The sequence below is a fragment of the Telopea speciosissima genome, chromosome 1 (genome assembly GCF_018873765.1).
Source record: "Telopea speciosissima isolate NSW1024214 ecotype Mountain lineage chromosome 1, Tspe_v1, whole genome shotgun sequence".
NCBI classification, from domain to species: domain Eukaryota; kingdom Viridiplantae; phylum Streptophyta; class Magnoliopsida; order Proteales; family Proteaceae; genus Telopea; species Telopea speciosissima.
Window position 1 is genome coordinate 3,789,739 of NC_057916.1, and position 13,933 is coordinate 3,803,671.

Genomic DNA, 13,933 nt, shown 5'->3' on the forward strand with positions numbered 1-13,933 from the left:
GACTCAAACTCGGACCCAGACTCTCAACTGTCAGCACTCTTGTTAAAGTAGTAGTCGGTCTGTTGGGCCAAATTTGGGACGATCCCTTCAGCTGGGTGGATCATCGCTTGAGGGTTAGGAGCCTTTTCTCTGTCTTTGTTCAGCATTGCAACTTATTCGTTGAAGAGGCTTTCAGTGCCAAGGGCTGTCTTGCCACATGTCTAAAATTTCAATACTTGGAAAACTAGTGTGCCTATACGTTTGAAGAGCTTAGTTCTCAATAAGAGTGGGTAAGGAATAGGGCTGGCTATGGATTATGTCGTGTTCGGTCCATGTCAGTTTCGGGCCAAACTGAACAAAACCTATTTAGTGACTCTGTCAATGTATCCAAACCTAACATAACCTGCCAAGTGCCAACAAATGCAACAAGTCGTGTTTGAGTCAACCTACCACAGCTAATGTTGTCAATGGGCATGGATTTTTGCCAATGGGTCATGCAGTGCTTCAAACAGAGTTTGTGTTATGCATGTTGCAGTTGAGAAGAACATAATGCACAATTGACAATAAGAAAACTATGAACTCCTAACTCCAAGCACAGTAAGCAGAACTTTAACCAACAGCATAAACACCTTTTTTTTTAAGTAGATACCTTGTTTTTGCAATTAAAAAACGTAAGTAGGTCAGACAGGTTGAATGGAAAAGACACCCTCAACCCAGACAAGACCCATTTATAATCAAGTTGTGTCGCTCAAGTCAAACCCACCAAATTTGTCATTTTTGTGTCAGATTGGTAGTCATCTAAATGTTGCAGACCCCATTTAGCTGAGATTCTCCTGACTGACTGGGCTGTGCCTCTTTTCTCTTTAATCATTCATCTCTCATTTTCCATCTTCCATTTGTTGTTTTCTTTTTTTTTTTTCTTAACTCATTTTCCCTTTTTTCTTTTTTTCTTTTGTTTAGACCGCAGTTTCCCCTACTTTGTTTGTTTGGATCCATGTAGCCGACCCCATTAAGTTGGGATAAGGATGAGTTTGTTGTTGTTGGTAAGAGCAGAGAGCAGGGGGGAAATAACAAGGGAATAAGTAGGATACATAACCCTTGATTCCCATAGAAACAAATAAAACCACCATGAAAAGGAAAGGGGAAAGTAAAGGACCTTGATGTTCTCACAGGATGAAATACAATTTGTGATATACATATGTACAAATTCTGTGGGAAGATCAACTGCTGTTGTTAGCCTGTTTACAACTTCCATGGAGTGTAGGCTCATGTCCATATTTACAAGAACTGTAAAGTATCTGCATCACACATTCAGGAAGAAAAAATGAGATAGTAAGATCTGCATATACTTCAGGAATTTAAAAAATATAAGGCTAATTAATAAGTAAATAAATAAGAACATACTCTGAAATTTCAGCAGAATTCATTAACTTTATAAGAACTTCAACAGCAATAAGTGGATTGTGTTCCACCAGCTCCTAAAAGCAAGAAAAAAGGCTTCTTAATATCAGAATAAGAGAGGCCCATGATAACAATAAGAAAAGAACTCTGTGACAATGCAAGTGCATACAGGTAATTTTCGTGGAGTCAGTCCACAGTGGTACACAAGCTTCGGGTCATTTGCCAACTCCACCAAGACTTGCTGGAAATAAAATAAAAGAGTAAGTATAGAAAATAAATATGCAGGAGCCCATGAGGTTTCAAAAAATTGATAAGGAAGTTGAAGCAGCATTACTTCTCTCATTAATCATTTAAAACAAAATACCCAGTATTCGGAAATCTTCTTTACTATTTTTTTTCAAATGGGTAAAAATCTAAAGAAATCTCCTCTTTTTTTTAAATAAATAAAAGTAAAGGAATTTTAACCGTGCTTTAGAAGAAAAGGAAATCAACAAGGGTTGCAAAAACAACTCTGCGACCTCATTTTCTACCCTTCCATCATTAACAAATTTTTCTCTCTAGAAATCTTTATTTTTCAATGTTCTTGATAACTTCTTCACAGTTTTCTGTTCCTTCTCCTTTTTCCAAAAGTATTGTTTGGGAATTTTTACCACCAGTTCTATTTCTGGACTAAAGTTACACAAGACTAGTTAATGTAAGGCTAGATAGGAACTATCCAACCTCAGTCAGGATCACAAATAACACCAATATAGGTACTGGTTTTAGATTTGAAACAATGATGCAATCTGGAACCCAGGTCTGAAACAGTAGAATAAATAGGTTTCCTAACCCTCAACAATAGCCCACAATATGGCCTTGTATTCCAAAAATGATAGGTCAACAACCAGCAGTCTAATCAGCACTGCCACAGGTCTGTAATAGACAATAACAATCAGAAAATCGACTCAACCAGAAATAGCAGCTAGAAAACTCAGATGGGACTTGTATTCATATCGGGATTAGACCTCCATAAGGCAAAAAACCTCTGAAATTTTCAGATCCAAACTATGACCATTAACTAAGATAACACAAGCCCCAGGGTCTCAGAATTAGAAGCTATAATATAAAAATAGAAGCTTAGTGAACATAGACCAACCCAGCCAGCAGATCTAACCCTAATTGGGATCGAATGGAGGGGATATTGATAGAAGTTTGTCCTCCAAATATTACTGAAAACAACGGTAATGTAGTCCTAGATAGGTAGGAGACCTACTAGGAGCCAGACAACAGGATCAATAGCAAAAAGGGGTTGCTGGATCGAATGGACAGCACTAGGATTTAGGTTAATTCTAGGGTTTAGGATGGGAATTTGGGAATGGGTCTTATATGGCTTTAATATGCAGGTCTAGGGGGTTATTATGGGATAAAAATAATTGGATTTGGTTAAGTTTGAAAAATCTGCAGAATTAGGGTTAGGGTTTCGGGTTTTAGGAATTAGGAAATAGGCTGAATTTAGGGTTTCTAATGGGAATTTAGGGCAGGGTTTTGGATCAAGTATAGGGGACAATGAGAGGGTAGATCGCCCAGGTTTGGGGCTGGTTCTGATGGCTAGTTATGGCTGGACAGATTTTAGATGGATTAGGGTTTAGGGGGAATGGGGCTGTGAGTGATTTAGGATTAAGGAACTCAAATAAAATAAAAAAATTAACAAACAACTCACCGGATCTGCAGATCTGCAGTAGCAGCAAGTTGAGGAAGCTTGTTTGAAGAAAAAGAAGGACCTCCCGATCTACAAGATGCAAGGGGTTGCCGGAATCCACCAGCCTTCACCCTTGATATGACTCACAAGGGGTCTTGATATGGCTCACAAGACAATTCTCAGAAGAGAGAAGCAGCAGCAGCCATGGCCAGCAGCAAAAGTCGATTTTTTTTTAAACATAATTGGTGGGGGGGAGCCTCTCCCACGGTTTCTATTAAATAAGAGGCCAAAGGCCTTATTCCTAAATCTATTACAATTCAAATCTCTCACTTAAAATCGTGGAGAGGTGGACCTAATTAAAAATAACTTAAAACTTAAAGTCAAAAGACCTATCTACCCTTAGTAACTTAAAACAACTTAAAACAACTTGAAATAAAAGAAGACTTCCTACTAGCCAATAGGATATAAGAACCTATTAGCCAATAGGAGCACTTCACTTAAATTAAGCCAATTGAACCAAATGGATGCAACCGATTTAAACCGGTTCAATTAAAAACACAAAATAAAAACTAAGTATAGAACTTAAATAAACTAAACTAAGGCTCCTACTAAAACCCTAGGCTTAGGGTGGCTGCTTCAATTCGAGGAGGCTAGGGTCTACATCAGGTAGGATCTCAAGTTCCACAGGCTTGAAGTTGCAGCAGGAAAAGCTGGTTGAACTACCCAGCCACCGGTGTTGATTGATCTCTTAGCGGCTTAGCCCAGCACGCAAGCTTCCAACAGTTGTATGGCTTGATGAAGGGCTTCAAACAAGTCTCTGTTCTCCATGGGAATCCACGGTAGGAGTGTTGCAGGCAGGGAACCAAATAGAAAATAAAAGAGAGGGAAGGAAGATAAGGGATAGGGATAGGAGGGGTTGGCTATCTCAGCCTGGGCATCTCACCCTTTTCAGCCTCTCTCAGGACAATGCATTGAAAAACAGCAACATAACTTCATTCATTAAATCGTGGGGAGACTCCCATTGGGGCTATTACAATATATAGGACTAAGTTACTAAAAATAAAACAAATAATAACTTGCTGCCTAAGTAACTCTTAACTTAGTTGTTGTAACACAGCTACTACAGGGACAATATTGACTTACTAAAATAGAAACAAAGATACTGAAACCAAAAAGTAACTTGACTAAATAACTCACTAACTCGTTACCCAAGTCAATAAAAACAGAAACAAAACTGAACTCCTAAATCCCTCACACATAAACAAAATCCACGCAATCTGGTCTTGGGCCCCACAGGATCTTCTAGAAGCATTCCCACCAACAATATGGCTGAGACACTGTTTACATGAACAGTAATTTTTTACTGAATTCTATTTTGTTTCCTCACTTCTTCATGCTTCAATCTACATCACTATTTTCAAAGATCCAACCAAAACTCCAGACATCTCTAGAAATTAGGTTGGAGTCTAACCTACCATCTCCACTACCTCAGATATTTAATTGTGATCAATCAGTTCTGCAAGCAGAAAACATCTAAGAAAAATATTTCTCATTAACTTAAAAGAAAAATAGACAAACTAACTAACTAACAAAACAAAGCCCTTTGAACATCTCACTCTTATTCTTCTAAAACTATAAAACCTTTTGATAAAGAAATACAAAATGAACAGCTTTAAGATTTGCTTGGCTTTTTTAGTCTTACACTTCACAGACACTCGTCCAAAATTGATAAAGCCCGTACTAACCTATGATTTTCTGTTATTATATGAAAAAAGCTAAAATTGCAAGGAGAGAAATCTCTTAGCACAAGTGAGGGAAAACTAGTAATTGTATTGGCCTGTCAGGCACCAAAACAACATAGAGTGGACCACTACATGATCAATGTTCACATTTTGCCCCCTACAACATACCCAGGAATTAGGATTCAAGACTATCTCCCTAATGGTCATAAAATATGAATAGAAATCTATACTAAAGAACTCCATATGTGGACACCTGTCCCTTGAGAGCAAGAAGCCAAGACCTTTCATAAGGAACCCTATTTTGTGAAAACTGGTGAAAATGGTGAACATAAAAATCTTCAAATTGACAGTTGGGTATTGTTAAATATTGTACCGTAAGGGGGCATAGTACAAGGTCTTGCCGAGGTCTCGCTCTTTTTTTTGGTTTCGCCAGCCACCGAGTCGAAACCCAATATGATATAAAAAACATACAATGTTTCAGCCGATATTTTGGTGTTTCACCGAAATTTCGGTTGTGTTTTTTGTTTCGCCGAAATATCGGCCGAAACGGTACAAACCATGGCTTATAAATACCCTGTTTTGACAAGTTGGGTCAAAATTTCGACCTTTCTCGTCTGTCTCGTATTGTTTTGCCTTGAACGCTCTTTAAGTCCCATTTTCTTCATATATTTGCCAAATCTCTCCCATACACACTTGGTATAAGTGCTTGGACAGTACGGGAACACAGGGGGAGTGAAGAATTGCTGTCAAACAACAAGATTTGTGCAAAATCCAAAATTGGAGGTAACCCACTTTTCCCCAAAAGTTATTTTTGCAAAAAAATAGGATCAATACATGGTTGTTTTCATTCAATTTTTTATATATTAAACATTGTAGCCCAATCTATGACCTCACCGAGACTGATGTTTTCTTTGCTCTTTACTTTTTTTTCCTCCCCCTCCCCCTCTCCGCATTTTTGTGTACTTAAATTATGATATACTTAGTAAGGTTTCACGTCACTTTTTATGGAATCTTTTTACTATTTCTTTAAGAGCACAGTAAACACACACCTCCTGTTGTGCAGGCACAAGTGGTCCCTTCAAGGCTTTTGCAATCAGATCCCTAACTGCAGCCCCTCTGCTAGTGTCAGCACACATACCATAGTCCCATAACAGCTCATGGTTATTGTCAGGGTTGAGCCACACAAGCTGCAAAAGATTAAGAAAGCACTAAGCCCAATAAGACAGGCAAAGCACAAGGGTGATTAAGTACTAACTTATCATGTAAAAATCTTGCCTCTCCATCTTGTATTGGGAGTCTCGGTGGAAGAGGTCTGATCCACTGAGGATCTAATCCTTCCAATGACAAATTTTGCAACAACCCAGTTACTGTCTCATCCCTATCTCCAGATCCAACTCTTGGTTTAGAGCCAGGTGGTGTAAATTCAAACCTGAAATGTTAACATGTCAAACAGTTACGAGAAATAAAAGAGAAAGTACACCAACTTTAATTGAATCATTGGCAGAAATCAACATCTTAAGTCCGTAAAGGGATAAAATAAAATAAATAGTGGTTAAATCAATAGTAGTAATAATTACAGAGGCTCATTCATAATTTTTTTCTTTCCAATAATAATAAAGACATCATATCAGTAATCAATAAAAGTGAAGGGCCATACTCTGGTGAATTTGCATCACAACCGCGAGGTATATCTGGGTCTGAAACTACATTTTTGACGGCAGCAGCCCTGAATAAGCTAGTATAAGGTTCTGGCTGTACTTTGTCACAATATTGCCTTTGCAGCTGTTCACATTGAGGGAGAACCTGGAATCCCATTGAAAAGAATGTGAACAGCTATTCACACAAGGAACATAACCAAACGGAAAGGAAATTTGGTTCAATAGAATGGGTCAAGCAAACTACTGCAACCCCATAAATGCACATCATTCTCAAAGCTGAACTTGACATCAATTTTTACTAGAAGAAACATATATAGAACTCACATGTGATGAAGGATCAAATCCTTTGATATAATCTACTGCTGACAGATTAAGTACCTGCATCACACGAAAATTCCCAAATTAAGAACATAAACTGGTAAACAAGTCAGGAATCTAAAAGAGATAGTCAAAACATATTTTACAATGGAGACAAACGTGAAACAAAACCGAATGACACTCTTAACCCAAGCTCATATATCATTTTGGCTGTTAATTATTGGAAGGGATTCCAGGTCCAGCATGTCCTTGGGAAGAATTTGTTCAGTGAAAAATGGAAGACAACTAGACAAGTTGAAATAGAAGTACACCAAGCAACTATTAGGAAAGGCCTCGTCAATGGATTCCAATATCTGAGAGGAGTACAAGTTTAAATCGTAAATGCGAAACTGGAACCCATCAAAAACTACAATGATCAGAAAAGAGAAGTTCCGGATAATATGTCAAACCAAGATCTAATAAAAACCAGACTACAATTCCCACTTCTGGACTTAAACAGGTAAACTAGAACATTTCCTTTCAAAATTGGTAAAGTCTGACGTTTTCTATCAGAGATTGGTAACCAGAACCCCTGTTCACCCACCTCTGGCATATAAATCCACTGACAGAGTTCCTGGCTAAGTCAATAGAGTCAGGGAGATCGCTATCAGAAATCTGGATTCCAAACAATCTTAAACCACTAAAGTAGTAATCATAACCCAATTGCCTAGCAAGAAAGCAGAGCAAAAAGATGAGAAAAAGGATGTCCAAAACCATGGAAGGAACAATTTATAAAATAATCTTTGAGAAGTCCTACACTCAAATGTCAACTAGCTTTGATGTATTCAACAGTAGAAGGAACCATAGATAAAAAGCATACACTGAATCCCTGAGCCATTCTTACAGAAAAAGCTAGTAGCAAGAGAATCTAAACGTACATAATAATGCAAGAATAAATTAATGAATATATTCTAATTCAATAAAACATGAAGATTTTATTGAAGACAAAAATAGTCAAATCTAAAACATCATATTATTCAAAATATACCAAACAGGATTTACACTAAATACCAATACACTTACAGAAGGCTGGTAGGCCAAATAATCTTAACTTCTATACTGTTCATATCTTCGATTCTTCACAGTGCTTCACTCAAAAGACACGTAAGGATCTTTGTCTCACAAGAAACCACGTAAGAGGGTCTTTCTAATCCTGTACTTGAATTGTACTTGAGAAATCTTAAAAATGCTATGCACTGCCCAGCAATGGATCTTAAGACTCAAAAGCTAGCTAGACCTAGGGAAGGCAAAGATTAGGTCCAATAATAATCCCACCAATAAGACCATACATTAGCATATATGGAGGCCCAATCGCATAAAATTGAGCTTCCTGGGCAGATATTTCTACAATTGATTGCACAACCCAGCTTAACCAGATTTCAGGTCAGCTATTCCAAACAGGTTCAAATCAAGTTAATGCATTTATATGACCCAACTGATGCAACCCTGGTTTTGAAAACCTTAGTTATGGGTCATTATTGGCTCACTGGTAACAAATCTAAGGGTGGATCAGTTGCAAAACTGCAAATATTTTGAATAGTTTAAAATCAATTTGGAAAAAGGAAACTGAGACTAGAGTCACTAGACCAATTGGTGAATAAATTTTAGAGATGAAGAAGTTTTCTGGAATAATAAATAAGGGAATGGAATAAACAAGCTGAGAAATTGAGGGACTTTTGAGTAATTTAAGAAGTAGTCCTTAATTATAAATAACAAACCATGTTATCTTCAACCTCCTGACCAAAACAAACCAGCTGTAAGCTACCTGGTTTGTGATTGAGAGAACTCACTTGATTCAACTCCTAAACAAGCTGAGAAATTGAGGGGCTTTTGAGTAATTTTATAGAAATAATCCTTAATTATAAATAACAAAACATGTTATCTACAGCCTCCTGGTTGAAAAAAACCAGTTGTAAGGGTGAATCCATATCTGCTCTATCGAATGCTACTACAAATGGTGATGATTCTGTCGATTCATCTTCTGCTGATGCTGGGGAACAAGGAGGGCCTAGCTACCTTGTCATTGGTGGATATCTGGAGAAGGGAGATGTATGCGGGCCATCACCAGGCGGGCTCTACTATGAAATCTTTGGAAGGTGAGGATGACAAAAATGAAGTCACTTTTTGATAAGTATTGCCCGTTATCCGTTCCATTCCTGTTTACCAGGGAATGGAGTGGGTTCCTACCTGGAAAGCGATACCGACAAACTCGTTAGTTAAATGGGCTTGTGATCTCAGGTTGTTGGATGGTTCTAAGGAGAAGGGGGTTCTAGACGTGGTTTGGCAATTTGCTAAACACAAATCGTTGTTTACCGCCCTAGACACTACTCCTATGTTGGTCTGTATAAGCACCAATTCATTGCCTTGCCTGCCGAAGCCACTGGAAGCACATACAAGCCTTTTCAGCGATCGAAGCCCTCTGCTCCCTTCCCTTGTGTATTTGATGATACAGGGGCAATCCTAAGCGACCTGGTTTGTGATTGAGAGAACTCACGTGATTCAACTCCTTCCAAGATGAAATTTCAGAACGGATTCTTAACTCATAGGCCTGTGAGAAATGATCAACACTGCAGTGTGACAGCCCAGTAGCGCTTCTTTCGGGCCAAATCAGTGGTTCCACGTATTGATACCGCGTACACCCCTTTAGAATCACAGCCTAAACTCAGGCTTGAGAGACCTCTCTATATGAACCAATGGATCCTGACAAGTCATTACTAAATTAAGAAGGTCAGGCAAATCAGCATTTAAAGAGCCATCGGCCAATCGGGCAGTTCATGTAATCTCTGAGAAGAACTGGCCATCATCATTGTCTTGGCATCCCTGTGGAACGGAATCGAACTAGAGAAGCTCTATACCCAAAAAACTAATGAATGTTCTATTTGACCCCGTGAAAAGGCTAAGGAAGTTCTTCTAAAAACACATTTACTTATCCTCACCCCACCCCCAAAAAAACACAATGGAAAAACATAAAGAGATCATGAACTAAAAAATTGTCTATTTGAATCAAGTATATATTGGTGGGATATGTCCAAGCCTCCTGCAGACACTTTCAGTAAACCCACACATTTTTAGTGGTATTTGGCTCGTAAGCAGAACATCTCCATCCACCTCCCAGAGTTGTACTTACAAGTCTCGCACAAAAATACTGTGTTTTTCTTTTCCTTTTTTTTTAGGGGGTTGGTGGTGGAGGAGGATAAGTAAATGATGTTAATAGAAAGCAGGCCATGGCACAACGGTAAGGTTGCTCTACTGCGACCTAGTGGTTGTGGGTTCAAGTCGGGAAACAGCCTCTCTGTGAAGCGGGAGTAAGGCTGCGTACATTATGACCCATCCCAGACCCCATAGTGGCAGGATCCTCATGCACTGGGTACACCCTTTTTTTAATATATTGGTGGGGAATGTCCAACTTCTACCTCTCAGAGGACTAGAGAGTAGAGACAAAGACAATGCTCAATAACCAACCTATTCAATGTACAGATCTTCATACAAAAGCAACACATGTTTTCATAAGAACCTAAAATATGACCACATCCATCTTTAATTCTCTAAAATAAGTGAATCCAGCAGTGTCTGAATCAGAATGAAACATATGTATAACAGCAACCACTTTTTTTTTTAAAGCAAACAGAGTGTTGCAGGAAAAAAAAAATTAAAATCTGTGCAAATGAAAATAAATTAAACCTCCTTGCTGTTGCCAGCACCAGCAGACCCCAACAACTGGAGAATAAAAACCCTTTCCATTTTCTCAGCCGCACCATCACATGTTGCCTGCAAAGAAATGAGAGTAAAATCCATAAACATGCAAATTCTAACACCAAATACAGAATAGCATCCAATGCAAAGAAGTCATGCTTCCTGTATCATGACCACAAGGAAGAAATGAATCTAGTGGAAATATGGAAGCAACACCTCAATTTGTCAAACTTGGAACCTATGCGGCAATAAAAAAAATTTAGTAACACAGGAACATAACTGAAAGATGTACACCAAAATCTAGATGGAAAATTATGTTTTGATACGGAAATATTTTAAGAAGGATATATAATTCGATATAATTCCAACATTGAATGTCCAAATTCTAAGAATACCATGTCCTAGAAATCCTTTAATCCTAAAATCATCGTATTATCATTTCATAAGTACTTTATTGACATTAAAAAAGAGGTAGGAAACCCCAGCACAGAAGAAGATATATAATGAGGATGTAACCGTTTATATTATGTATTATGTTCTTATTCATACAAATACAAACTAATCCCATGAAACACGAAGGCAGCTTGACTAGAATATGGAAATTATCCAAACCAGAAACTACCACTCTAACAAAAAAAAGCTCCTGCTTCCCCCCCCCCAACCATCAGCAACAACAAAGAAAAGTTACTTCATTAACAAAAGTTCATGCGACCACAGGTTTGCAAACCCTAATTCCAGGTCGTTATGGGCCCACCCAAATGCTAAACGGTTCAATATGTAACAGTACTGGCAATTCCGTAAATAATCACATGTACAATAGGGAGTGGCAGAACCATAAATAACCATAATTCTAAGGTAACTTGGTAGTTAAATGGAGGAAGGAATAGAAAGGCAATTAGAATTAAAGGAAGAGGACAGACTTAGAACTAAAATAATTAAAGGACATGAATTGAATTAACATAAAAGAAAAGGGATGCAGTTACACGTTGGGTAACTCAGGAATTCTATTTTATTATTTTTTTATTGGAGAAAAGTTCTGTGGGGGACACGGGCCACGCCCAGACACAGTGGGGCAACATGACCGCCGTGCCCCTATGAAAAGCGGAAATCCCCCCCCCCGCGCGGACTCTCATTGGCTGCCACACGTGCATGGCCCCTGCACTCCCCTACAGAGAACACTCCCCTTTTTCTATTTTCTTTCTTTTAGCTCTTTGATAGAGTTGTAGGATATGGGTCATGGAGTTTGATTCAAACTCTATTTCAATGTTCGAGTTTGAATAGGTTTTTAGGTTTCTTGTTTACAACTCTTTAAATAGATGCATGTGTAGTCCATCGTTGGATAGATTTTGAATGGGGTAACATTTGAATTTACCATGCTTGGCTGTGGAACCGTACAACTGTTCCTTCATTCATTCTTCTTCTATTTTCTTCCATCTTTACTCTCAGGTCATCATGTGCGATCCTTTTTCCTCCATTACTTTCCGATTCCTTCTTCTTTCCTCAATATCTTGTTGTGCTGCTACTGTTTCCCTGTCCTTGCTGTCTGTCCGCATCAATACTATGTCTAGGGAGATTTGTTAGAACTCCATTGAACCCCCACGGATCAGACTGAGAATTGGGGGACACTTCTCTGTCCTTGGGCGGCCCAAGTTGCCAAGTTTGAGACCATCAGGTTTCTTAAACTGAAATTTCCGAAGTGAAACTCAGACCTGGCCTTCCCTCTTACTGCTAGATCTGGTTTCATCACTCTATTTCGTAGCTAGACCTTGACTGCAGGAGTTTCTTTGGTCTGGATTTTATAGGGCTACTGATTGTGAATCTGCAACCAAGATTTCCAAGGATTTGAAGTATTGGGTGAGGAGCTGAGACATCCACAAGCAGTTTATCTCTCACACCTTTGCTGTTTGGGCGAAGGAGGAAGATGTTCAGCTTTTGTTTTAAAAATCGTATTTCATGAATTTCTTAAATACCCTTTCCTTCTCCTTTTATTCTCCTTTGTCCTTTAATTTTATTTGCTTCTAAGTCTATCCTTATTAAATAAATCAAAACCCTTTCATATCCTTGCTTCTTTTATTCCTTATTAACCCTTTAAGATTCCTTTTATTTACAATTCTGTCATTACTCTTATAAACTTCAAAATATTTACTGTTTGTGCCACTAAGCTCTTGATTTGAGTCTTCTATTACTTGGGTGGGCCCATTGCAAAGCCAGATAGGGTTTTGTGACCCAGGTTCCACATAAAGAGGGGTAATAATGGGGAGAGGGAATATATGGTGAGACTTAAAATATTGTCACCATCTTCTTCAATCTTTCACCCATGATGGGAGCACCAGAAAATCAGCGGTAACCCTCCTTGTGTGTGATCATTGATCAATGGAACTCATAAGATAAGGGCTTCAATCCGATGGAAAATTTGGGATTGAACTCCAAACTCCCAACCCTATTGAATGCAAGTAATGAAGCAGCATTCATGATCTGAAACTGGACTTGGAGATAGGCACTGGTTCAGATTGACCGCTGGTTTGATTCTCGCAACTCCAGCAGTCTTTTGGCTTAGGGCTTGGTAGATGGAATCTCCCAGAGGTAAGGGCCTGCTGGTTTCATTGGAGCAGAATAACCACGAGAGAAGAAAACAAGATGGAACAGCAGTAAGAAATAAGGAAGGAGAAACAAGAGAGCAAGCAAGGACGGAGGGCAAACGCTTACTGGAGAAGGAAGAGCTGAACGAGTAAGACAGAAGAGAAGAGAGAAAAGGTCAATCGACCTGCAGCTACAACACGGTAATAAACTCCAATTCCAATTCTATATTCCAAATCTCATTCAACTCTACGTAGGAGTGAAGTTACATATATAAAAGAAAGAATCCCATAAAATAGAAACTACTCTTAACTAGGAAACTACCCAATATCTCCTACGTATAGCAAACTCCTACCAAAGTAAAATGCAATTACAAAGATATCCCCAAATAACTAATTATCCCCTACAAAAACTCGGGTTGAACCGGTTCCATTTGGGCTTGGGTTTCCAAACCTGGTTGTGTCGGACAACCACAATACCGCTACTGCATCAAAAGTCCAAAACTTTCATATAGATCGGTACAAGAAAAAAGAGAAACAAGAGCTTAAGAACTTGTGAGAGATTTAGCGCTCTTCATATTATTTACATCATAGCCACTGGCCACCCATGCAAACAACAACAACAACTCAGCGTTATCCCAACAAAATGAAAAATGAAACTAAGAGGAAAGAGGATAGCCCAGGAAATCAGGAAAATCACAGCTACATGATGTCGATAACCTGGATCCCCCCCCCTCCAAACGGCTCTATTAGCGGTCATACTTGGCACAAGACCCAGATTAAGCATGTCATTCTTCACAACCTCACCTATGGTCATTTTAGGACTGCCCCTAGCTCTTTTAGCTCCTT

The 13,933-nt window shown here is 38.7% G+C and overlaps 1 protein-coding gene across 4 annotated transcripts in view; it reads right to left on the reverse strand.

Annotated features, from left to right (window-relative positions):
• Positions 1 to 13,933, reverse strand: part of LOC122669884 (CCR4-NOT transcription complex subunit 11-like) — a 41,678-nt gene that overhangs the window by 6,535 nt on the left and 21,210 nt on the right. For all 4 annotated transcript variants that reach the window (XM_043866776.1, XM_043866793.1, XM_043866767.1 and 1 more), the window contains exons 4-11: positions 10,497 to 10,583; positions 6,783 to 6,836; positions 6,458 to 6,603; positions 6,076 to 6,229; positions 5,850 to 5,987; positions 1,550 to 1,621; positions 1,384 to 1,457; positions 1,136 to 1,277 (exon numbers count right to left, since the gene is read on the reverse strand). In XM_043866776.1, the coding sequence (XP_043722711.1) occupies positions 1,136 to 1,277; positions 1,384 to 1,457; positions 1,550 to 1,621; positions 5,850 to 5,987; positions 6,076 to 6,229; positions 6,458 to 6,603; positions 6,783 to 6,836; positions 10,497 to 10,583 (867 nt within the window). The remainder of the gene's footprint in view (positions 1 to 1,135; positions 1,278 to 1,383; positions 1,458 to 1,549; positions 1,622 to 5,849; positions 5,988 to 6,075; positions 6,230 to 6,457; positions 6,604 to 6,782; positions 6,837 to 10,496; positions 10,584 to 13,933) is intronic.